Source organism: Choloepus didactylus, chromosome 6, assembly GCF_015220235.1.
Source record: "Choloepus didactylus isolate mChoDid1 chromosome 6, mChoDid1.pri, whole genome shotgun sequence".
Classification (NCBI taxonomy): domain Eukaryota; kingdom Metazoa; phylum Chordata; class Mammalia; order Pilosa; family Megalonychidae; genus Choloepus; species Choloepus didactylus.
This window is the reverse complement of record NC_051312.1, coordinates 119,203,894-119,230,234: the sequence shown is the minus strand read 5'-3', so window position 1 is coordinate 119,230,234 and position 26,341 is coordinate 119,203,894. Positions and strand designations below refer to the sequence as shown.

Here is a 26,341-nt window from a genome sequence, read left to right as displayed (position 1 = left end):
TCATTAAAATACTAGCAATAGCTAAAATTTATGAGATGCCTAGGGTGCCAGCATTTTCCTAAATGCTTTACATGTATGCAGCCACCTGTATAGCTTTTCATTCATTAATTTATATAACAGGGGAATGTCTACTCTGTGCCATGCATATGGAGAACCGTATTTCCACATAATCTGGATAAACACATCTGTCACAATATAGGATAAAAAGTTATTTCTTATGCCAATGCATTAAGGAGGGGTGGGAGGAAGTGATTTAAAGAGTGAAAACAATGTTTTATTTGGAAACAGAAATTCATAGCTGTCAACATACATTTGTTAGCTGACTCATCCTATGTAAATCTCAAAAATGCATTGCTTCAGTTTCCTCAACTATGACTCAGGAATAAAACTTAATCCACAGATTGTCTGGGGGCAAAATTAGGATATAACAATTATATTAATGTATTCCATTTACTCATCACCTATTCCATGCTAAACATTTTACTAGGTGGCTATTTATTTAAACCATATAATGACCCTGTGAAACAAACATCACATTCATTTTATGGATAAGGAAACCAAGACTCAAAGAGATGGAATGCCTTGCTAAAAGCCACCCAACTGCTAATTGCTAACTTAAAACACAATTCATCTGTGTTTTTTATAACCTTCCGTACTTCACAACTATAAAATCACATACGGATAAGAAACAATATTTTTGCTGTCACACTTAAATCTATTCTGCTAAAATATGAATGTTTCTACTGTTAATGTATTTTTTAAAGCCAAGGTGAAAAATACCCATTTCAATTAATAATCAAAAATATACTTGTTTGAATTGAAGTTAAACAGGAGAGTACGACACAGGGTTTTAAAAATAAACAAAATATTAAGAGAATGTAACAGACAACAAGGGCAAGAAGGGCTCCCTTATATCCTCAAAAGTAGAAATGAATAGACAAGATTGCATCACAGACATTCTAAACAGCAGGAAAAGGATATTCTAAAAGACTTTTGCAACACTTTAAAATATGAATTCAATGCCATCAAGACGAGCCAAAATAGGCATTTCTAGATGCCCATGTTGTAAGGAAACATTTCACACCGAAAACACTCCCTACTACTCTTCACAACTACAATCCAAAATAACTAAGAATTTTTAAAAGCAAAAATATTCCTAATACCAAGTGAAATTTACTCCAACAGGCACTTAAAATTGATGAACTGCTTCCAGAGATGTTTTATGAATTTTATTTTAAACTACATTTCCATTGTTAACAATCATCCTTTTGTGAGACCTAAAAGAAAAAATTCTTTTTTACATGTGGTGATGTGATACGAAACTTTCATTCCTTCCAAAATGCATCCATTTATTTATCTATAAATTTATTAAATACACTAAAAGAGCTGATTTGATTAAATGTATTACAAGTCTTCAAAATGTGCATGGATTTTGACTCTGAAATTTAAATTATAGTAATTAACCTAAGAAATAATTCAGGATATGAGCACAGAAGCATGTTTTATTTGGAAAATATATGTCAATACAGAAACCCTGTCTAAAAAAAGTTAAAATGCAGATTACCATATCATTTCTTAGTCTAACAAATATATATCATAAATTCCTGAGGGCAAGAATCATATCTGTTTTACTCACCGTTTCATATCCAGAGCTTAGCATAAATTCAATGATAATATCTAATTTTAATGTTCCACAGAAATAAATATATGTTCACTATCTGATTTTATATAACATTTCAAAGTAAAATATATTGAAATATTATGGATTAGAATAAAAATACCATACAACTTAAGATAACACAGTGATATTCATGTTACCTGGAATTACATGTTAGCCATTTTGCCCACAAAACTATCATAACATCCCTATTGCATTTTAATGAATTGAGTATGTATAATACTAGACATTATTTACTAAAGTAAAATTAGCTTTAAATCACAGGAACCTTATATTTTGACCATGGTCCTTAAAAATAAATGTAGTATTTTGTCAAAAGAAAAAAAAGAACTAAAAATAAGTCAAAGAGTAATTAAAACTTTCATTTTATTGTATTTTATTCTTCTTGGTTAAAATACTGAGATAATAAAAAAGAAATAATTTGCAACTTAAAAAGAAAAAAAATATTCCTGATACTTTTCAGGTCCCAGGCAAATGAAGAAAGTAGCAATTGACTATCAAACTATTGTAGTGGTAAATTTAATAGATTCATTCTGCCTCATTTATCATATCTTCTCTAAAAAAGAAACTGGTAAGCATCAAGGGCACACAAGGACCCTTCCTTTACTACAGAGAGAAGAAACTCTAAAAACAAAAAGTACCACAACAGCTATAAAAAGTAAAAGGAAAACCAACAACCACTATCTAATCTAACAGACATTAACAATTAAATGAGAAAATACTGTTTAGAAATGAAACAACATTCAACCCCAGAAACAAACAACAAAGTCAAACATTTTGTGGTAGGCAGAATTCTAGAGATGTTTTCCAAAGATTCCTATCCCCTGGTTATTCAAACACTAACCTAGGTATTGCTGTGCAGACTTTGAAGATTTAACTAAGATTATGGACCTTAAAATAAGGAGATTATCCTGGATTATTCAAGTAGGTCCAATCTAATGACTTGGGACTTTAAAAGCAGAGGAATTTCTCCAGCTATAGTCAGAGAGAACTAGCAAAAAAGAAGTAGGAGAGATGAGGTAAAGGGGGTGTTCAGGGGGATCTGAAGTATAAAAAGTAATCAGCCTGTTATTGTTGGCTTTGAAGGGGGGGGGTGCCACCAAAAAAAAAAAATGCGAGTGGCCCCTAAAAGCTGAGAATGATACCAGATGACAGAAAGAAAACAGGAAATTCCATCCTACAACTGCATGGAACAGAACTCCGCTAATGACCTGAATGAGACTGGATTTTTCCCAGAGCCTCCCAATAAGAGTTCAGATGGCCACATCTTGATTTCAGCATTATGAAACTTAGAGCTAGAAACCAGGTGAGCCCAACAGATTCTGACTTATAGAACTGTGAGACAATAAATAGGTATTGTTTCAAACTGCTGAATTTGTGGTAATTTGTTACAGCAAATACACATTTCCTTATGTCCTTCCTTTCCTCTTAGATGCAGACTTCACAAGAAAGATTGATCTTCCTATGGAAGCAGAGTACATGGGATGGGAATAGAGGAAGTGATAGCATGGCTAAAAGAGGTAAAGGAGTGTAAAATTAGAAAAGTTGAACTTTTTGATGGGGAACCTTTGAGAAGTTTCTGGTTCCTGTAGCTATTCCAGCACCTTATGGGACCATGTTCCTTTACATTCCAGATACCTCAATACACCTAGCATAATATCCTGCTTATAATAGCTAATAATAAAAAGTCAAACAAATCAGAATTACAGAAGTAAGAATATGTGCATCTGGTAACTACTATTAATAAAAAAGCCATACAGTAGATTTTGCCAGTACATAGGCTTGCTTTGTAGGATTATATTAAACTGACATGCCAGAATTTTTGATTGCTCTACTAATTTATATCTTCAAATTGAAACTACTTCTATGAATATGTCTTTATAAGATACTACTTTGAAGTTTACAGATTATAAAAAGGTATGCAAAAACTTAATTAAAATCTTTCCATATGAATGATGCAAGAAAAATTACATTTGAAATCAAATCTCCAAACTTTGATAGAAAGATATAAATGCTTGTCATTCTCTAACAATTTGAATTTTTAAATCTTATTCATACAATAAAAACTCTAATTTTATATAAAAACTGCATTAATAAAACTACTTGTCCAAATACAAAGTCATCCAGCCAAATAGCAGTATAACTTTGGCCTAGAAATAGTGTGGTTTTAGGAATATATTAAATTTTCAAAGCATTTGAATATGTGATTATCATAAGGTTTTCAGTTAGCACCATTAAACTTTAAAAGTCATTTAACATGGAAATAAAATAGCTCAGTAAGAGAAATATTCTCAAGAGTTGGTGGTAGAGGGTCAAGCTACAAGTCAATAAGAAAGGTTATGTGCAATGTGGCACAAAGAGCAGCTCTTAAAAGACTAAATGGAATAGAAAAAAAACAGAAAAATGATAGGTTCTTATGAATCCCTCTGAAAATTATCTCATTTTACTTAAACTTGCATTCTAGTTAAAGGAACTGACATTAAGTATGTAAATATGCCAGAAATATAATGAGAGAGCAATAAATTTACAAATAAGCCAGAAATATATCAGATAGTGAGAAGTGTTATGATAAGAATTAAAACAGGCTAATGTGTTGGCACAGATAAGATGACCCAGAAAGACCTCCGTAAGGATGCAAAACTTATGCTGAGATCTGAGTGATAAAGAGGCAGCATCCATAAAAAGAAAAGGAAAAATACAGAGAAAACAGATAGTGCAAATGTCCTAAGGCAGTTTTGCCCAGTAAAGCACAGTGGGAAAGCAAGATAGGTATAAGATGACGTTAGAGAAGTAGGCTGGGGCAGAGTGCCTGGGCTTTGAAGGCCTAGATAAGGAAACTGGATTTTATTCTAAGTATTTTGAGAAGACATTGGAGATTTTATGCAAGAAAGTGATATAATCTGATTTAGGTTTTAAAAAATCAAACCGTTTTCTGAATGAAGAATGGAATGGAGAGAAAGCAAGAATGGAAGTAGAGAAAACAATTTAGAAGAAAGTCACTGATTTAACAACAACTTATAGTGCCTACATGTTCCAGGAGATATTTAAGGCCCTGAGGACAAAAATGTGAAAAAAAAAAAAGTTTGGGCCCTCATATGGCTTATATTTTATATGGGGGGCACATGCAATAACAAAATGAATAAATAACATACAAAGTGGCAGGGTGCAAGATCAACACACAAAATCAGCAGTGTTTCTACATACTAGCAATGAACAATCTGAAGAAGAAATTAAGAAACAAATTCCACTTACAATAGCAACTAAAAGAATCAACTATCTAGGAATAAATCTAACCAAGGATATAAAGGATACATACACAGAAAACTACAAGATATTGCTAAAAGAAATCAAAGAAGACCCAAATAAATGGAAAGTCCAGTTCATGGACTGGAAGACTAAATATTGTTAAGATGTCAATTTGACCGAAAGCAATTTACACATTTAACACAATCCCAAAAAAATTCCAACAACCTTATTCCAGAAATGGAAAAGCCAATCATCGAATTTATATGGAAGGGTAAGGAGCCCCAAATAGCCAAAGCCCATCTTGGAAAAGAACGAAGGTGGAAGACACACTTCCTGATCTTAAAACTTATCACAAATCTATAGTTATCAAACCTGAATTCAAATTTTACCCTAAATGTGTATTATCTAGCAATATTTTACAGTGAAGGATTTATAAGGCTTTTTCATGATGAATAAATTGAAAAATATTGAGACACTAAAAAAAAAAAGCACGGCACTGGCACAAGGACAGACATAAGACTAATGGAATCAAACTGAGAGTTCAGAAATCAACCCTCAAATTTATGGCCAACTGATTCTTGACAAGGGTTAAAGAACAGTCTCCTGAATAAATGGTGCTGGGAAAACTGGATGTCCACATATAAAAGAATTAAGGTAGAGGGGGATTCTGGGAAGACGGCGGCATAGAAAGAAGTCGAAGACTTAGTCTCCCCCAGAACAATTCATAAATGAACAAAAAACCAGTAAATAACCTGGAATGGTAGCGGGGAGACAAATGTGACAGTACACTCAACTTCCACCGACATGAATTGGGAGGAATGCCCAAGATCACAGCATAAAATCTGTAAGTAAAATTGCAGACCCACGCTGAGAGCCGAGAACTTAGAGCCGGGAGCCCCTCCCTCACGGAAGCCGTGCCATGCATTTTCTCAGCCTAGCTCCAAGTGAGGTTTTAATAATAACTGCTCAATACAGACAGCGAATCCTCAACAAGCAGAGGCTTTTGGTGACAACTGACCTTGGGAGAATCGGGGGAAATATTCTGTCTCTTGCTCTCTCTCTGTGGAGAAAATCTCAGCTGCTCTCAGCCCACAAGGCATCGCAGTAGAGACAGCCTCACACATTCTGTATTCTGAAACGAGCTGAGAGCCCCACAGCACAGCCAAGAGGCCCAGGGCTTCCCTAGAGGGATGGCGCACACTGATGACGTAGCACGGCATCCCCCTCGGCTGAGGGAGGATCATGGCTGGGAGGGAGGATCCACTTGGAGAACCCAGGGGCGCTACGCCAAGTCCAGTGGTTTAGGGGACATGGAGAGAAAGCTGCCCTTCTTCCCTGGCCACCCATGCGCGTGCCCCACATTCAGGGCGGGCGACTCCAGCGGCGTGCCCAGGCTGAGCTCTCCAACTGAACACACAAGAATCATTTCCCCTCACTACGTGAGAACTGACTGGAGGGACATAGGTGGCTCACAGACGCCATCTGCTGGTTAGTTAGAGAAAGTACGTCACCAAACTGTGTCTCTGAAAAATTAGATCAGTATCCCTTTTTTTTTGATACAACTTGAAAGAACCCTATCAAGCAAAACAAATGCCAAGAGGCCAAAAACAACAGAAAATCTTAATGCATATGATAAAACCAGATGATACGGAGAATCCAGCTCCAAACACACAAATCAAGATTTCAGAAGAAATGTTATATCTCGCAAATTTAATTAAAAAACTACAATCAAAGAACGAAAACATGGCAAAGGATTTAAAGGACATCAAGAGGACCATGGCCCAGGATATAAGTGCCATAAAAAAGACACTAGAAGAGCATGAAGAAGACATTGCAAGAGTAAATAAAAAAATAGAAGATCTTATGGAAATAAAAGAAACTGTTGGCCAAATTAAAAAGACTCTGGATATTCACAACACAAGACTAGAGGAAGCTGAACAACATCTCAGTGTCCTAGAAATCCACAGAACAGAAAATGAAAGAACAAAAGAAAGAATAGAGAAAAAAAATTGAAAAAATCGCAATGGATCTCAGGGATACGATAGATAAAATAAAATGTCCAAACTTAAGACTCATTGGTGTCCCAGAAGGGGAAGAGAAGGGTAAAGGTCTAGAAAGAGTATTCAAAGAAATTGTTGGGGAAAACTTCCCCAACCTTATACACAATATAAACACACAAAGCATAAATGCCCAGCGAACTCCAAATAGAATAAATCCAAATAAACCCACCCCAAGACATATTCTGATCAGACTCTCAAATACTGAAGAGAAGGAGCAAGTTCTGAACTCAGCAAGAGAAAAGCAATTCACCACATACAAAGGAAACAATATAAGACTAAGTAGTGACTACTCAGTGGCCACTATGGAGGTGAGAAGGCAGTGGCATGACATATTTAAAATTCTGAGAGAGAAAAATTTCCAACCAAGAATACTTAATCCAGCAAAACTCTCCTTCAAATTTGAGGGAGAACTTAAATTTTTCACAGACAAACAAATGCTGAGAGACTTTGCCAATAAAAGACCTGCCCTACTTCAGATTCTAAAGGAAGCCCCACCAACAGAGAGACAAAGAAAGGAGAAAGAGATACAGAGAATTTTAACAGACATATATAGTACTTTACATCCCAAATCACCAGGACACTCATTTTTCTCTAGTGATCACAGATCTTTCTCCAGAAGGGACCATAAGCTGGGACATAAAACAAGCCTCAAGAAAGTAAAAAAAAAAAAAAAAAAAAAAAAGAATATACTCAAAGAACATTCTCCAAACACAATGGAATACAAATAGAAGTCAATAATTTTTGAACTATAAGTCCACTATTTACTTACTACATGATAAAAAATACACAAACTCTAAGGACAAATCAGTGGTTTTGAACTCAATGTAAAATATGTAATTTTAGACAACTATATAAAGGTGGGGGAATGAAGGAGTACAGGAACATAGTTTATGTGCCCTACTGAAGTGAAGGTGATATCAAAGAAAAACAAGATTGATAGGGATCTAAGAGGTTAATTTTAAGCCCCACAGTAAACACAAAGAAATTATCAGAGAATATAACCATAGAGATGAAATTAGAGTTTGGGTTAAGAGAAATCGGGGAAGGGGCAATGGGAAGCTAAGAAAGGAGTGTAAGGTTGCTGTTTGAGGTGAAGGGAAATTTCTGGCAATGGATGGTGGGAAAGAGCATAACATCATTCTAAATATGATTAATCCCACTAATGGAAGGCTAGGGAAGGGGTGGAATGGGAAGAGTTAGGCTGTATATATGTTTCCACAATTGAAAAAAGGAAAAAAAAAAAAAAGACAGTCTAACTAGACGGCAATTGAATGCTAAGGATGAACTTGGATGGGATTGGAGGGTGGAGGACAGGTGGCTCGAAGGGACACAGTTGAGACATAAGGAAAAGGAAATATAGAATGTAAGCATTGTATCATTGTTGAATCTCTTATACTTCTTAGCTGTGCTTAATGGAATTACATAAAACAATGTTCTTGTTCATGGGAAGTACATACGTGAATTATAGTGTATGTTCAAGGATGTGTGCAGCTAACTCTCATATGTTCAGAAGACAGAGAAATATATGATGGATGATAGGGAGGGAGGGAGGGAGGGAGGGAAAGAAATAGTGATGTGACAGCATGTTAGAGTTGGTGGATTAAGCTATCGGGGGAGGGGGGTCAGGGTATGATGGAATTCTGTGTATGGGGCTAGTATTGTTTTTGCAACTATTCATGTAACTTTGAATTTATTTCAAAATAAAATTAAAAAAAAAAAAAAAAAGAATTAAGGTAGACCCCTACCTCACACCATATACAAAAATCAAGTCAAAATGTATCACAGACAAAAATATAAGAACCAGAACTATAAAACTCCTAGAAGAAAACATAGGGAAGCTTCTTCAGGACCTTGTTATAGGCAGTGGTTTCTTAGACTTTACACCCAAAGCACAAGTAACAAAAGGAAAAAAACATAAATGGGACCTCATCAAAATCAAAAACTTTTGTGCATCAAAGGACTTTATCATGAAAATAAAAAGATAACCCACTCAATGGGATAAAATATTTGAGAACCACAAATCTAATAAGGGATTAATATCCAGACTATAAAGAAATCCTTAACTCAATAATAAAAAGACAAATAACTGATTCAAAAATGGCCAAAAGACTTGAATTGAAATGCCTCCAAAGAAAATATATAAATAGCCAAAAAGCACATGAAAAGATGCTAAACATTACCAGCTATTAGGGAAATGCAACTCAAAACCACGAGATACCATTTCATATCCACTAGAATGGCTACTGTTAAAAGCACAAACAAAAACAACAACAAAAAAAAACAGAATATAAAAGGTGTTGGAGATGATGCAGAGAAATAGAAAAACTCACTCACTACTGGTGGGAATGTAAAATGGTGTAGCCAATATGGAAAACTGTTTGGCAGTTCTTCAGAAAGTTAAGTATAGAATTACCATATGACCCAGAAAACTCATTTCTAGGTATATGCCCAGAAGAACTGAAAGCAGGGGCTTGAACAGATATTTGCACACCAATATTCATAGCAGCATTAGATACAACTGCCAAAAGATGGAAGCAACCCAAGAGTCCATCAACCAATACATGGATAAATTGTAGTATATACATAAAATACAATACTATGCAACCATAAAAAGGAATGAAGTTCTGATATATGCAACAACATGGATGAACCTGAAGACGTCATGTTGAGTGAAATACACCAGAAACAAAAGGACAAATATTGTATGATCTCACAGTTATGAAATAATTTGAATAAGTAAACTCATAGAGTCAGAATCTAGGGGCTGCGGGGCTGGGTTGGGAATAAGGAATTCATCTTTAAATTGTACAGAGGTTCAATTTGGGTTGATCGTAAAGTTTTGGTAATGAATGGAAGTGATGGTAGCAAAACATTGTGAATGTAATTAACAGCACTGAATTTTATATGTGAATATGGTTAGAAGGGGAAATTTTAGGTTGTATACGTGTTACTAGAATAAAAATTTTTAAAAATATATAGAACTGTACAACACAAACAGTGAATCCTATTGTAAATTTGGACAATATTTACAGAACTTATAAAAATGTTCTTTCCTGAATTGTAACAAATGTACCGCACTAAAGCAAGGTGTTAATATTAGAGTGGTATATGGAAACTCTGTGTTTTACACATGATTTTTCTGTAAACCTATAACTTCTCTAGTTTAAAAAAAGAGTCAGTTGTACAGAGATGCTATTTAAAGTCAGGGACTGGGTGAAATTCACCTAGCAAGAATGAATGGGGGGTGATGTCATCAACCTGGCGACGTAAACAGCTATTGAAAACTTCTCTCCAGAGAGTCAACAAATAATAGGACAATTCTGAAATGTTTGAAACTCTGGAGAAGGATATAGACTGAAGAAAGACCCTGCAAATGCCGAACTGAAGAAAGAGAAGAAATATCAGCATAATGAAAATGTTCAAAAATTGCTTGTGGTGATGAATGCACAACTATATGATGATACTATGAACATTTTGCTTTACACTTTGGATGGCTGTATGGTATGTGACTATATTTCAATAAATAAATAAATAATTTCTTAGAAAAAGGAATGAATGTAATGAATAAAGGGAAACCAGGGCAAGACTTCAATGGAAGGAAGAATATAACAACATTTGGAATACCCACAGAGAAGAAGGCAGTAAAGGAAATTGAAAATGGACAGTCTAAAAGGGTTGAGGAATAAAAGTAGAAACATAGTAGTCAACAGAAGAAAGTGTTTATAGAAGGAAGAAATGGGTAACTTTCTTGAGTGTTTTTTGAGAGGTCAAGCAAGATGTATAGCACTATGGAGGTCACTGTGGAACACTAGAGATGGAAGCCCAAATGGAGGGAATTGAGGACTCAATAAGAGTTGAGGAAATAGATTACTGCAGTCTCTGACTACGAACATATTTTCTAGATATTTTGTTGTGTAAGAAATCAAAGAAATGGAATGGTAGTTAGAGAGGAGTGTGGGGTCATAGAAAGCATTTTTAAGATAAGTGATACTAAAATATGTTTGTATGCTGAGAGAAATGACCCAGTAAAAAAGATAAAACTCAGGATGCAGTTGAAGAGGATAACGACATGAAAGAAGACAGAAAGAACAGATGGGCTGGCCTTTGATTGGCAGGGACATTCATTAACAGTAGGAGGGAGAGCAGAATGAGTATGAGTACCAAATGTAGGTAGGTGGTAGATTTATTTGTGGAAAATGAAGAATTTCTTTCTTATTGCTTCTGTTTTCTTTAAAATGCTACCAAAAGGTTACTTAAATCAACCAATTTAAGTGGTAAGTACAGCAATAGTTGGTTTTCGTATTTATTATATGTCTAGGTATACAGTTATTATTCACTATGTATGTCCAAATTTGACGGTATGCTAAATGTTTCCCTTACAAGATAAAGTAAACTCATAAGCATTTCCTAACATGGACACTAGTATCATTTCTCAACTATTTCATTCTGCAGAACCAAAAGTTATATACTTGTTGTAGCTTTTAAAGAAGTTAGGCTATCAAAAAGTACTTTACAAATTAACCATTCAATTGTCAAACTCCCTAAATGTGAAAATGGGTTAAAGTAGGTTATATGCAAGATAATTATAATGTATATCCATTGTTTTGTCACCAGGAGCCCTCCCCCACTTCCGGTAACAGCACTTCCACCATCTGTGACTTCTTTTGGGGAAACTGCTCTTCTATATATTTCTGGTGGGATTAGCTGAGAAGTGGACATGTTATCCATGCTGAGCAAAGCAGATTCATTCCCTAGGAATTTTTCTGGTGTACCTGGGAAGCAAAAGTTCTCTTTCCCCTTTCATCATAAGCTTTAAAACATAATCCAGAAGGTCAGCAGCCTTATCCCCAATATAGAAAGGAACCCCTGAGATTAAAAACAACACACAGACAGAAATTAACATGACAGTGTAAAAGAAAATTGAGAGGGAGAGATAAAGATAAAAATATGAGACGATACAAATAGGGAGACAGAGAAAGAAAAGGGTGAGGAAAGAAACTGTGAGAGACAAACTGAGAAACTAGACAGTGTCTCAGTCAACTGATAAACAGATGAGCAACTTACAGTATATACACACAATGAATATTATTAATCCATAAAAGAAATGAAGTTCTGATACATCTAACAACATGAATGAACCATGAAGATATCATGTTGAGTGAAATAAGCCAGGCACAAAAGGACAAATATTCTATGGTCTCACTAATATGAAAAAATTGAATATGAAAATACAAGAGTCAGAAACTAGAATAAAGATTACCAGGAGCTGATGGGTAGGGGGTATAGGGAATGGGGAATTGCTTAATTGGTATAAAATTTCTGTTTGGGGTGATGGAAAAGTTTTAGTAATGGATGGTGGTGATGGTAACACAACACTGAATTTTATATTTGAATGTGGTAAAAAGGGACAATTTTAGGTTGTACATATATTGCTAGAATAAAAATCTTTAAGAACCATAAAACTGTGCAACACAGTGAACCCTAATGTAAATTATGGACTATAGTTAATGGTATAATTATAATAATATTGTTTCATCAATTGTAACAACAATTCCACACCAATGCAAAGTAATAATAACAATTAATTTAATAACAGAAGAACAGTGTGTGAGGGGGATAATGGGAACTCTGTACTTTCTGCATAAGTTTTCTTTAAACCTACGACTTCTCTAATTAAAAAACAAAACAAAAAAGTGGCTCTAGAAATTTACCCATAATAATATGTCATGGGCATATGACTAACTCAATCATCTGAACCTGACATTTGTGTGGATTGGTGTGTGTTTGTGTGTGCAAATCAAGAAGAAATAAAACATCCAAATTGATATCGATGTCCATTAAAGAAATTAAATTTGTACTTTAAAAATAAATGAAAAAATGTGATGCAAAAGACAAACAGCTTTTCACAAAGATGGTGCCGAAAGCGAAGAAGGAAGCCCCTGCCCCTCCCAAAACCAAAGCCAAAGCAAAGGCTTTGAAAGCCAAGAAGGCAGTACTGAAAGGCATCCACAGTCACAAGAAAAAGAAGATCCACACTTCACCCACATTCCAGCAGCCCAAGAGGCTGCATCTCAGAAGACAGCCCAAATATCCTCGGAAGAGCGCCCCCAGGAGAAACAAGCTGGACCACTATGCCATCATCAAGTTCCCCCTGACCACTGAGTCAGCCATGAAGAAGATTGAAGACAACAACACACTTGTGTTCATTGTGGATGTCAAAGCCAACAAGCACCAGATCAAACAGGCTGTGAAGAAGCTCTGTGATATTGATGTGGCAAAGGTCAACACACTGACCAGGCCTGATGGAGAGAAGGCATATGTTTGACAGGCTCCTGACTGTGATGCTTCGGATGTTGCCAACAAAATTGGGATCATCTAAACTGAATCCAGCTGGCAAATTCTAAATGTAAGTTTTTTGACCATTAAAAAAAAAAAAAAAAAAGACAGACAGCTGTATGGCAAGACCTATTAAATATTTACAAAAGAAGAAAATACCACACATAAAAATCTTGCTCAGAATAAAGTGTGGGTGTTTCCCATTTTTCAAGTAATGGGAATAACAGCTGTACCTTAAACAGCCAAATACAGGACAAGAAAGGAAAATAAGTCAATCTCTCTCATGGAAAAAGGTAAAATATTTTACAGTGCTAGATAAGCAATCCAGCAATGTATAAATAAACTTCAAGTCAGGAATTTCATAAAAATGCAAGGTAGCTTAATATTTAGTATCTATTATTACATTTTTACAACACAACACTAATCAAGAGTTTTTTAAACTACATTATCTTCTCAATAATTGTTGCATAAACACTTCCTAAGAATTTAAAGCCTCTTCATGATAAGGAGATATAACCATTAGCAAACTAGGAAGGGAATTTCTATCAAATATCAATAAAAACCTATATCAACTATCAGACTTAACAGTGAAGTGTTGGAAGCATATGTCTGAAATCAGGTCCATGGAAAAGATGTCTACTATAACATTTATGCAATATTATACTGCGGTTCCTAGGTAATGCAGTGAATTTTTATAAAGAAACAATAATAACTACCAGAAAAGAGGAAATAAATTGTTATTCTTCAGAGATGACTTAAAACAGCATAGAAAATTCAAGAGATATTCTAACAATTTTAATTTCTATAAATTTTTAACAAAGGGGTTCAAAATACTTGCTGGATATGTAATCATCATGATTTACCAATAACAGAATTAAATATTAGAAATGCAATTTGAAAATAAGCTGTGTACAATAGCAATATAAATTATAGGTAAACAGGAATAAATATAATGAAAAGTGTACAATAATATTAGGAAGAACACTATAAATGTTACTGAAAAGCAATTTACAATAATTAAATATATGCAAAGATATACCATATTTATTTTTAATAAGATTGAATACCATGGAAAGATCAATTTTCAAAAAATACATACTATAAATTCAGTGTCAGGACAATCCAAACAGAATTTCTGTTGAGTGTGAGAAGTAGTTCAAAAATTACATAGAAGATAAAAGATTCAACAGTGTCCAGACAGTCTTTAAAAAGAAAAGCATGCTGGGAATACTCACTCTACTAGAGGTCAAATCTTGTTTAAAGCTATGATAATTATGTGAGTTTAGTTTCGGTACAGAGGGACAAATAGATTTTTGTAATATAATGGAATGGATCCGTAAACATGCCAAATTATACATGGAACCCTGATACTCCCAGATGCAGTGTTACAAAATTATGGAGAAAGAGTGGACTATTAAATAAATGGAGCTTTGCCAAATCTTCATTCATAAAGAAATCAATAAAGTTAATTATTTACCTTATACCATACACAGAAATTAATTATAAGTGGATTCAAAACCCATGTGAAATAAAGAATTATTAAAATCTCAGAAGAATTCTATTCTAGTTACTATTGCTGCATAACGATTCAACCCAAACTTAGGGGCATAAAACAGCCATCATTTTACTTTCCTCATGGATGCAAGAACTCTTTGTCTCTGCTCTAGAATATCTGGGACCTCAGGCAATAAGACTAATAGGGTGGAGTGTCTTGACCACAGGGAGCTGCAATCATCCAAACACTCACTCACGTATCCAGTGACTGATAATGAAGATTAGACTACTGATATAGGCAACAACATGAATGATTATTAAAAGCATTATGTTAAGTGAAAGAAACAAGAAACAAAAGTGCTTCTCAGGGGTGGAGATAGATGAATGCTTGACTGCAAAGGAAATGAGGAACTTTTGGGAATGATGGAAATATCCTGTATCTATCTTATGATGATGATGATTATATGACTGAATACATTTGTCAGAAGTCAACAAATATGAGTAATAAAATAAAGACAAAAATATATAAATAATAGGGAGGGATAAGGTGTAAGGGATGTTTTGAGTGTTCTCTTTTTATTTTTATTTTTTTCTTTATTTAGGAGTAATGAAAATGTTCTAAAATTGACTGTGGCAATGAACGCACAACTATATGATGATACTGGACCCACTGTATACTTTGGATGGATTATATGGTATGTGAATATATATCAATCAAACTGCATTTAAAAAGTCATCAGACAGAGGCAGGGCAAGATGGCAGACTGGTGAGCTGTAAGTTTTAGTTACTCCTCCAGGAAAGTAGGTAAAAAGCCAGGAACTGCGTGGACTGGACACCACAGAGCAATCTGTCTTTGGGCATACTTCATACAACACTCATGAAAACGTGGAACTGCTGAGATCAGCGAAATCTGTAAGTTTTTGCGGCCAGGGGACCCGCGCCCCTCCCTGCCAGGCTCAGTCCCGGGGGAGGAGGGGCTGACAGCTCCGGGAAGGAGAAGGGAGAACTGCACTGGCTGCTCTTATCGGAAACTCATTCTACTGATTCAAACTCCAACCATAGATAGACTGAGACCAGACACCAGAGACTCTGAGAGCAGCCAGCCCAGTAGAGAGGAGACAGGCATAGAAAAAAAACAACACGAAAAACTCCAAAATAAAAGCAGAGGATTTTTGGAGTTCTGGTGAACACAGAAAGGGGAAGGGCGGAGCTCAGGCCTTGAGGCGCATATGCAAATCCCGAAGCAAAGCTGATCTCTCTGCCCTGTGGACCTTTCCTTAATGGCCCTGGTTGCTTTGTCTATTAGCATTTCAATAACCCATTAGATCTCTGAGGAGGGCCGTTTTTTTTTTTTTTTTTAAATCCTTTTTTCTTTTTCTAAAACAATTACTCTAAGAAGCCCAATACAGAAAGCTTCAAAGAATTGCAATTTGGGCACGTCAAGTCAAGAGCAGAACTAAGAGAGCTCTGAGACAAAAGGCAATAATCCAGTGGCTGAGAAAATTCACTAAACAACACAACTTCCCAAGAAAAGGGGGGTGTCCGCTCACAGCCACCATCCTGGTGGACAGGAAACACTCCTGCCCATCACCAGCCCCATAGCCCAGAGCTGCCCCAGACAACCCAGTGTGACGGAAGTGCTTCAAATAACAGGCACACACCACAAAACTGGGCGTGGACATTAGCCTTCCCTGCAACCTCAGCTGAATATCCCAGAGTTGGGAAGGTGGAGCAGTATGAATTAACAAAGCCCCATTCAGCCATCATTTGAGCAGACTGGGAGCCTCCCTACACAGCCCAGCAGCCCAGAACTGCCCTGGGGGGACGGCACTCACCTGTGACATAGCACAGTCATCCCTCAACAGAGGACCTGGGGTGCACAGCCTGGAAGAGGGGCCCACTTGCAAGTCTCAGGAGCCATACGCCAATACCAAAGACTTGTGGGTCAGTGGCAGAGACAAACTGTGGCACGACTGAACTGAAGGATTAGACTATTGCAGCAGCTTTAAAACTCTAGGATCATCAGGGAGATTTGATTGTTAGGGCCACACCCCCTCCCCGACTGCCCAGAAACATGCCCCACATACAGGGCAGGCAACACCAACTACACACGCAAGCTTGGTACACCAATTGGGCCCCACAAGACTCACTCCCCCACTCAACAAAAAGGCTAAGCAGGGGAGAACTGGCTTGTGGAGAACACGTGGCTCGTGGACGCCACCTGCTGGTTAGTTAGAGAAAGTGTACTCCACGAAGCTGTAGACCTGATAAATTAGAGATAAGGACTTCAATAGGTCTACAGACCCTAAAAGAACCCTATCAAGTTCAGCAAATGCCACGAGGCCAAAAACAACAGAAAATTATAAAGCATATGAAAAAACCAGACGATATGGATAACCCAAGCCCAAGCACCCAAATCAAAAGACCAGAAGAGACACAGCACCTAGAGCAGCTACTCAAAGAACTAAAGATGAACAATGAGACCATAGTACGAGATATGAAGGAAATCAAGAAGACCCTAGAAGAGCATAAAGAAGACATTGCAAGACTAAATAAAAAAATGGATGATCTTATGGAAATTAAAGAAACTGTTGACCAAATTAAAAAGATTCTGGACACTCATAGTACAAGACTAGAGGAAGTTGAACAACGAATCAGTGACCTGGAAGATGACAGAATGGAAAATGAAAGCATAAAAGAAAGAATGGGGAAAAAAATTGAAAAACTCGAAATGGACCTCAGGGATATGATAGATAATATGAAACGTCCGAATATAAGACTCATTGGTGTCCCAGAAGGGGAAGAAAAGGGTAAAGGTCTAGGAAGAGTATTCAAAGAAATTGTTGGGGAAAACTTCCCAAATCTTCTAAACAACATAAATACACAAATCATAAATGCTCAGCGAACTCCAAATAGAATAAATCCAAAAAAACCCACTCCGAGACATATACTGATCACACTGTCAAACATAGAAGAGAAGGAGCAAGTTCTGAAAGCAGCAAGAGAAAAGCAATTCACCACATACAAAGGAAACAGCATAAGACTAAGTAGTGACTACTCAGCAGCCACCATGGAGGCAAGAAGGCAGTGGCACGATATATTTGAAATTCTGAGTGAGAAAAATTTCCAGCCAAGAATACTTTATCCAGCAAAGCTCTCCTTCAAATTTGAGGGAGAGCTGAAATTTTTCACAGACAAACAAATGCTGAGAGAATTTGCTAACAAGAGACCTGCCCTACTGGAGATACTCAAGGGAGCCCTACAGACAGAGAAACAAAGACAGGACAGAGAGACTTGGAGAAAGGTTCAGTACTAAAGAGATTCGGTATGGGTACAATAAAGGATATTAATAGAGAGAGGGAAAAATATGGCAAACATAAACCAAAGGATAAGATGGCCGATTCAAGAAATGCCTTCACGGTTTTAACGTTGAATGTAAATGGATTAAACTCCCCAATTAAAAGATATAGATTCGCAGAATGGATCAAAAAAAATGAACCATCAATATGTTGCATACAAGAGACTCATCTTAGACACAGGGACACAAAGAAACTGAAAGTGAAAGGATGGAAAAAAGTATTTCATGCAAGCTACAGCCAAAAGAAAGCAGGTGTAGCAATATTAATCTCAGATAAAATAGACTTCAAATGCAGGGATGTTTTGAGAGACAAAGAAGGCCACTACATACTAATAAAAGGGGCAATTCAGCAAGAAGAAATAATAATCGTAAATGTCTATGCACCCAATCAAGGTGCCACAAAATACATGAGAGAAACACTGGCAAAACTAAAGGAAGCAATTGATGTTTCCACAATAATTGTGGGAGACTTCAACACATCACTCTCTCCTATAAATAGATCAACCAGACAGAAGACCAATAAGGAAATTGAAAACCTAAACAATCTGATAAATGAATTAGATTTAACAGACATATACAGGACATTACATCCCAAATCACCAGGATACACATACTTTTCTAGTGCTCACGGAACTTTCTCCAGAATAGATCATATGCTGGGACATAAAACAAGCCTCAATAAATTTAAAAAGATTGAAATTATTCAAAGCACATTCTCTGACCACAATGGAATACAATTAGAAGTCAATAACCATCAGAGACTTAGAAAATTCACAAATACCTAGAGGTTAAACAACACACTCCAAAACAATCAGTGGGTTAAAGAAGAAATAGCAAGAGAAATTGCTAAATATATAGAGACGAATGAAAATGAGAACACAACATACCAAAACCTATGGGATGCAGCAAAAGCAGTGCTAAGGGGGAAATTTATAGCACTAAACGCCTATATTAAAAAGGAAGAAAGAGCCAAAAGCAAAGAACTAATGGATCAACTGAAGAAGCTAGAAAATGAACAGCAAACCAATCCTAAACCAAGTAGAAGAAAAGAAATAACAAGGATTAAAGCAGAAATAAATGACATAGAGAACAAAAAAACAATAGAGAGGATAAATATCACCAAAAGTTGGTTCTTTGAGAAGATCAACAAGATTGACAAGCCCCTAGCTAGACTGACAAAATCAAAAAGAGAGAAGACCCATATAAACAAAATAATGAATGAAAAAGGTGACATAACTGCAGATCCTGAAGAAATTAAAAAAATTATAAGAGGATATTATGAACAACTGTATGGCAACAAACTGGATAATGTAGAAGAAATGGACAATTTCCTGGAAACATATGAACAACCTAGACTGACCAGAGAAGAAATAGAAGACCTCAAGCAACCCATCACAAGCAAAGAGATCCAATCAGTCATCAAAAATCTTCCCACAAATAAATGCCCAGGGCCAGATGGCTTCACAGGGGAATTCTACCAAACTTTCCAGAAAGAACTGACACCAATCTTACTCAAACTCTTTCAAAACATTGAAAAAAATGGAACACTACCTAACTCATTTTATGAAGCTAACATCAATCTAATACCAAAACCAGGCAAAGATGCTACAAAAAAGGAAAACTACCGGCCAATCTCCCTAATGAATATAGATGCAAAAATCCTCAACAAAATACTTGCAAATCGAATCCAAAGATACATTAAAAAAATCATACACCATGACCAAGTGGGGTTCATTCCAGGCATGCAAGGATGGTTCAACATAAGAAAAACAATCAATGTATTACAACACATTAAAAACTCGAAAGGGAAAAATCAATTGATCATCTCAATAGATGCTGAAAAAGCATTTGACAAAATCCAACATCCCTTTTTGATAAAAACACTTCAAAAGGTAGGAATTGAAGGAAACTTCCTCAACATGATAAAGAGCATATATGAAAAACCCACAGCCAGCATAGTACTCAATGGTGAGAGACTGAAAGCCTTCCCTCTAAGATCAGGAACAAGACAAGGATGCCCGCTGTCACCACTGTTATTCAACATTGTGCTGGAAGTGCTAGCCAGGGCAATCCGGCAAGACAAAGAAATAAAAGGCATCCAAATTGGAAAAGAAGAAGTAAAACTGTCATTGTTTGCAGATGATATGATCTTATATCTAGAAAACCCTGAGAAATCAACGATACACCTACTAGAGCTAATAAACAAATTTAGCAAAGTAGCGGGATACAAGATTAATGCACATAAGTCAGTAATGTTTCTATATGCTAGAAATGAACAAACTGAAGAGACACTCAAGAAAAAGATACCATTTTCAATAGCAACTAAAAAAATCAAGTACCTAGGAATAAACTTAACCAAAGATGTAAAAGACCTATACAAAGAAAACTACATAACTCTACTAAAAGAAATAGAAGGGGACCTTAAAAGATGGAAAAATATTCCATGTTCATGGATAGGAAGGCTAAATGTCATTAAGATGTCAATTCTACCCAAACTCATCTACAGATTCAATGCAATCCCAATCAAAATTCCAACAACCTACTTTGCAGACTTGGAAAAGCTAGTTATCAAATTTATTTGGAAAGGGAAGATACCTCGAATTGCTAAAGACACTCTAAAAAAGAAAAACCAAGAAAACTTACACTCCCTGACTTTGAAGCTTATTATAAAGCCACAGTTGCCAAAACAGCATGGTACTGGCACAAAGATAGACATATAGATCAATGGAATCGAATTGAGAATTCAGAGATAGACCCTCAGATCTATGGCCGACTGATCTTTGATAAGGCCTCCAAAGTCACCGAACTGAGCCATAATGGTCTTTTCAACAAATGGGGCTGGGAGAGTTGGATATCCATATCCAAAAGAATGAAAGAGGACCCCTACCTCACACCCTACACAAAAATTAACTCAAAATGGACCAAAGATCTCAATATAAAAGAAAGTACCATAAAACTCCTAGAAGATAATGTAGGAAAACATCTTCAAGACCTTGTATTAGGAGGCCACTTCCTAGACTTTACACCCAAAGCACAAGCAACAAAAGAGAAAATAGATAAATGGGAACTCCTCAAGCTTAGAAGTTTCTGCACCTCAAAGGAATTTCTCAAAAAGGTAAAGAGGCAGCCAACTCAATGGGAAAAAATTTTTGGAAACCATGTATCTGACAAAAGACTGATATCTTGCATATACAAAGAAATCCTACAACTCAATGACAATAGTACAGACAGCCCAATTATAAAATGGGCAAAAGATATGAAAAGACAGTTCTCTCAAGAGGAAATACAAATGGCCAAGAAACACATGAAAAAATGTTCAGCTTCACTAGCTATTAGAGAGATGCAAATTAAGACCACAATGAGATACCATCTAACACCGGTTAGAATGGCTGCCATTAAACAAACAGGAAACTACAAATGCTGGAGGGGATGTGGAGAAATTGGAACTCTTATTCATTGTTGGTGGGACTGTATAATGGTTCAGCCACTCTGGAAGTCAGTCTGGCGGTTCCTTAGAAAACTAGATATAGAGCTACCATTCGATCCAGCGATTGCACTTCTCGGGATATACCCGGAAGATCGGAAAGCAGTGACACGAACAGATATCTGCACGCCAATGTTCATAGCAGCATTATTCACAATTGCCAAGAGATGGAAACAACCCAAATGTCCTTCAACAGATGAGTGGATAAATAAAATGTGGTATATACACACGATGGAATACTACGCGGCAGTAAGAAGGAACGATCTGGTGAAACATATGACAACATGGATGAACCTTGAAGACATAATGCTGAGCGAAATAAGCCAGGCACAAAAAGAGAAATATTATATGCTACCACTAATGTGAACTTTGAAAAATGTAAAACAAATGGTTTATAATGTAGAATGTAGGGGAACTAGCAGTAGAGAGCAATTAAGGAAGGGGGAACAATAATCCAAGAAGAACAGATAAGCTATTTAACGTTCTGGGGATGCCCAGAAATGACTATGGTCTGTTAATTTCTGATGGATGTAGTAGGAACAATTTCACTGAAATGTTGCTATATTATGTAACTTTCTTGGGGTAAAGTAGGAACATGTTGGAAGTTAAGCAGTTATCTTAGGTTAGTTGTCTTTTTCTTACTCCCTTGTTATGGTCTCTTTGAAATGTTCTTTTATTGTATGTTTGTTTTCTTTTTAACTTTTTTTTTCATACAGTTGATTTAAAAAGAAGGGAAAGTTAAAAAAAAAAAAAAAAAAGAAAAAAGACAAACAAGGAAAAAAAAAAAAAAGATGTAGTGCCCCCTTGAGGAGCCTGTGGAGAATGCAGGGGTATTCGCCTACCCCACCTCCATGGTTGCTAACATGACCACAGACATAGGGGACCGGTGGTTTGATGGGTTGAGCCCTCTACCATAAGTTTTACCCTTGGGAAGACGGTTGCTGCAAAGGAGAGGCTAGGCCTCCCTGTATTTGTGCCTAAGAGTCTCCTCCTGAATGCCTCTTTGTTGCTCAGATGTGGCCCTCTCTCTCTGGCTAAGCCAACTTGAAAGGTGAAATCACTGCCCTCCCCCCTACGTGGGATCAGACACCCAGGGGAGTGAATCTCCCTGGCAACGTGGAATATGACTCCCGGGGAGGAATGTAGACCCGGCATCGTGGGATGGAGAACATCTTCTTGACCAAAAGGGGGATGTGAAAGGAAATGAAATAAGCTTCAGTGGCAGAGAGATTCCAAAACGAGCCGAGAGATCACTCTGGTGGGCACTCTTACGCACACTTTAGACAACCTTTTTTAGGTTCTAAAGAATTGGGGTAGCTGGTGGTGGATACCTGAAACTATTAAACTACAACCCAGAACCCATGAATCTCGAAGACAGTTGTATAAAAATGTAGCTTATGAGGGGTGACAATGGGATTGGGAAAGCCATAAGGACCACATTCCCCTTTGTCTAGTTTATGGATGGATGTGTAGAAAAGTAGGGGAAGGAAACAAACAGACAAAGGTACCCAGTGTTCTTTTTTACTTCAATTGCTCTTTTTCACTCTAATTATTATTCTTGTTATTTTTGTGTGTGTGCTAATGAAGGTGTCAGGGATTGATTTAGGTGATGAATGTACAACTATGTAATGGTACTGTAAACAATCGAAAGTACAATTTGTTTTGTATGACTGCGTGGTATGTGAATATATCTCAATAAAATGATGATTAAAAAAAAAAAAAAAAAAAAAAAAGACACCACAACGGCTGAAAGATTCTGTTCCACCTGGTGCCAGTTTGATGTATTATGTCCCCCAAAACACCATTATCTTTGATGCAATCTTGTGTGGGCAGACATATTAGTGTTGATTAGATTTTGGAATCCTTTGGGTGTTTCCATCGAGATGTGATTCAATCAACTGTGGACCAGACCCTTTTTTTGGATAATTTCCATGGAGGTGTTGCCACACCTATTCAGGGTGGGTTTGAATTAAATTACTGGAGCACCATATAAGCTCAGACAGAAGGAGCAAGCTTGCTACAGCCAAGAGAGACACTTGGAAGAACACACTGGAACTGAGAGAGGAGCTTCAGCTTACAGAGACATTTTGGAGACAGCCTTTGAAAGCAGACTTTTGCTCCAGAGAAGCTAAGAGAGGACAAGCGCCCCAAAAGCAACTAAGAGTGACATTTTGGAGAGAAGCTGAAGCCTAGAGAGGAAAATCTGGAAGAAAGCCATTATGAAACCAGAACTTGGAGCAGACACCAGCCACGTGCCTTCCCAGCTAACAGAGGTTTTCTGGATGCCATTGGCCATTCTCCAGTGAAGGTATCCGATTGCTGATGTGTTACCTTGGACACTTTATGGCCCTAAGACTGTAACTGGGTAACCAAATAAACCCCCTTTTATAAAAGCCAAAAAAAAAAAAAAAAAAAAAAAAAAAAGTCATCAAAAAGGTGATGAAGAAAAAAATAAAATAATGTAGGTCAGTGGTAATAGTTCTAGAAAAGTATTACACTTACCCAGAGTTTTACATGCAAACAAAGCCATGGCACTCTGCAATCTGTCTGGTCTGAGAGCCTGTACCACAAGAACCTTAAAATAAAATAAAAAATATTTTTAAATAATAAGGTTCCTATAACAGCTTTAACCAAACAACAGTTAATGTTAATTGATTTATGAAACCAAATGTTTACTAAAATATGTGAAAACTTAATCATCATTCCATAGTATCTACTATGCCTTGAAAACTGTCACAATAGGTATATATGTACCAAGATACCACTCTAATATCCAAAATGTTACTGAAAGCCAAACCTCCTCAAACTTATCACCAAAATTAAACATCAGGACATAATGATCATGTGGTCAGCTATATCTTCAGGTTCTAATAAATGCCAAATGGCAGTTGAGAGTAGGGGTATGTAGGTAAGGCATTTCTGATGACAACCGAATAAAGGTCCAGAAAGCTTACTTAAAATTTTCAAATCATTATATTTATGTTGAATCATATATGTCTATGATATTCCCAGATGTTTATATTTTCAAATAAAGTCTCTCTTAATTCCTTTTTGTTTGTTTGTTTAGCATGCTTGGTGAAATAGAATTCACTATATAAGGAGATACAAAGGGGACAAAAACCACAGTCAGCAGCCTAATAAGGAAACATAGATGGCAGTTGTTCCCTGAGGGGTCAACTCCTGGAGAGCTCTCCCACTCCAAGCCTTTTACCTAGCCAATCAGACAATGAAGTGGAAACCACTAGCCGGTTTCATCATTCTATCTGGAAAACAGAATGGGGAAAAAAAATGGCCTGCACCTCACCATTTGGTTTTTTCTTTAGATAGAACTCTGGGAAATGGATGAAGAACCTATACAATAGGTACCTTAAGTTTTTTTGGAAAGACATTTTTCCTACTGCATATTCTCAATTTCCCATGGGTCGAGGCAAAGGGATTAAGAAAAGCTACAGTTGAAAACACCTTAACCAGGAACTTTGCCAGTGATTTTATTGTCTGGACAGGATGGCAAAAGCAAAAAGCCCTTCCCTGTATATACCACATCGAAGGTCATGTAACTCCCAAAAGACAAAGCTTTTATTTAAATGGCCTCTGAATAGCAGAGAAACATTATATACAATGTTGTTTTTTTGTGTGTTTTTTTTTGCATTTAAATAACCCGAAATTTTACCTGCTGAAATAAGGAAACTTTCTTTGCAAGAATTGACGGAAACTCTTGCTCACACACTGAATTATGATAAAAGGTACGCCAAAGAGCTACATCTTCAAAGCAGAGGATTTGATAAAGACTGGGGAGAGCAATCTAAGAAATAAAAATAATCATGTATAGTGAGTCATAAGCAAATATAAACACATACAGATCTTAACAAAACTAAAAAAAGTAAATAAAAACCAATTTTGATAGATATTGTTTTTTACTTTGTGTGGATTTGTCTAATCATTTCTAGGTCAGAAATAGTATGACAGACTTATCCAATATTAAAGCCAGAATTAAATTAAAAAAAAATTTCCAAAGTAGTATTAAATCAATACTTATAAGTTAACAAATCTTTTCTCTACATAAAAACATCTGTACTTAGCTATCTCCACCTTGCAGAGAAAAGAAATGCTGTCATTAAAACCAAGTGCAAGTTTTAAGCATTGCAGCAAATTTGAGTTCCATGTTAAATTATAAAAATATGTCAAATTTTAGATTCAAATCAATAGCAAAGCATGTTTTTCTAAGCCATGTTCACTTATGCCTTATACATGAACATGTTGCTTCCTCTGCCTCTGAATGTTCCAATCCTCCTTGCTATCTAATATATTTCTACTCATCACTCAATATTTACCCTAAACAATACCATCTCTCAAAGGTGTTCCCCAACATACTCATTTCCTCTACCTCAAACAAATAGTATTCTCTCTTCAGGGTATCCCTAAGAAAAGTAACATACAAACTTTTTTCAAGAATGTACTACAAGATCAGAAACACAAATCTGTACAGACAATTTTTATTGAAAATAATGGTGACTTTAAACGAGCTATATATGCAGTATTAGAACCTTATATAATATAAATTTAAATCAAATGTATCAATGATGTTTTTTCCAAACACCTATATTCATTTCTAAATAAACCATTACCCAAATTTCATTCTGTAACTTACCTAAAATTAAACAGCTGAAAGTTAATTATTTTTAAT

General features: G+C 36.2%; 2 protein-coding genes across 2 annotated transcripts in view; one reads left to right on the top strand and one right to left on the bottom strand.

Annotated features, from left to right (window-relative positions):
* The window catches only part of DYNC2H1 (dynein cytoplasmic 2 heavy chain 1), a 419,160-nt gene that overhangs the window by 155,039 nt on the left and 237,780 nt on the right, over nucleotides 1-26,341 (bottom strand). The window contains exons 74-75 of the mRNA XM_037841237.1: nucleotides 25,328-25,459; nucleotides 24,160-24,232 (exon numbers count right to left, since the gene is read on the bottom strand). Of these exons, the coding sequence (XP_037697165.1) occupies nucleotides 24,160-24,232; nucleotides 25,328-25,459 (205 nt within the window). The remainder of the gene's footprint in view (nucleotides 1-24,159; nucleotides 24,233-25,327; nucleotides 25,460-26,341) is intronic.
* On the top strand, nucleotides 12,896-13,309 carry LOC119538348 (60S ribosomal protein L23a-like). Its single transcript, XM_037841245.1, has one exon. It carries the CDS (start codon nucleotides 12,896-12,898, stop codon nucleotides 13,307-13,309), a length of 414 nt encoding a protein of 137 aa, XP_037697173.1.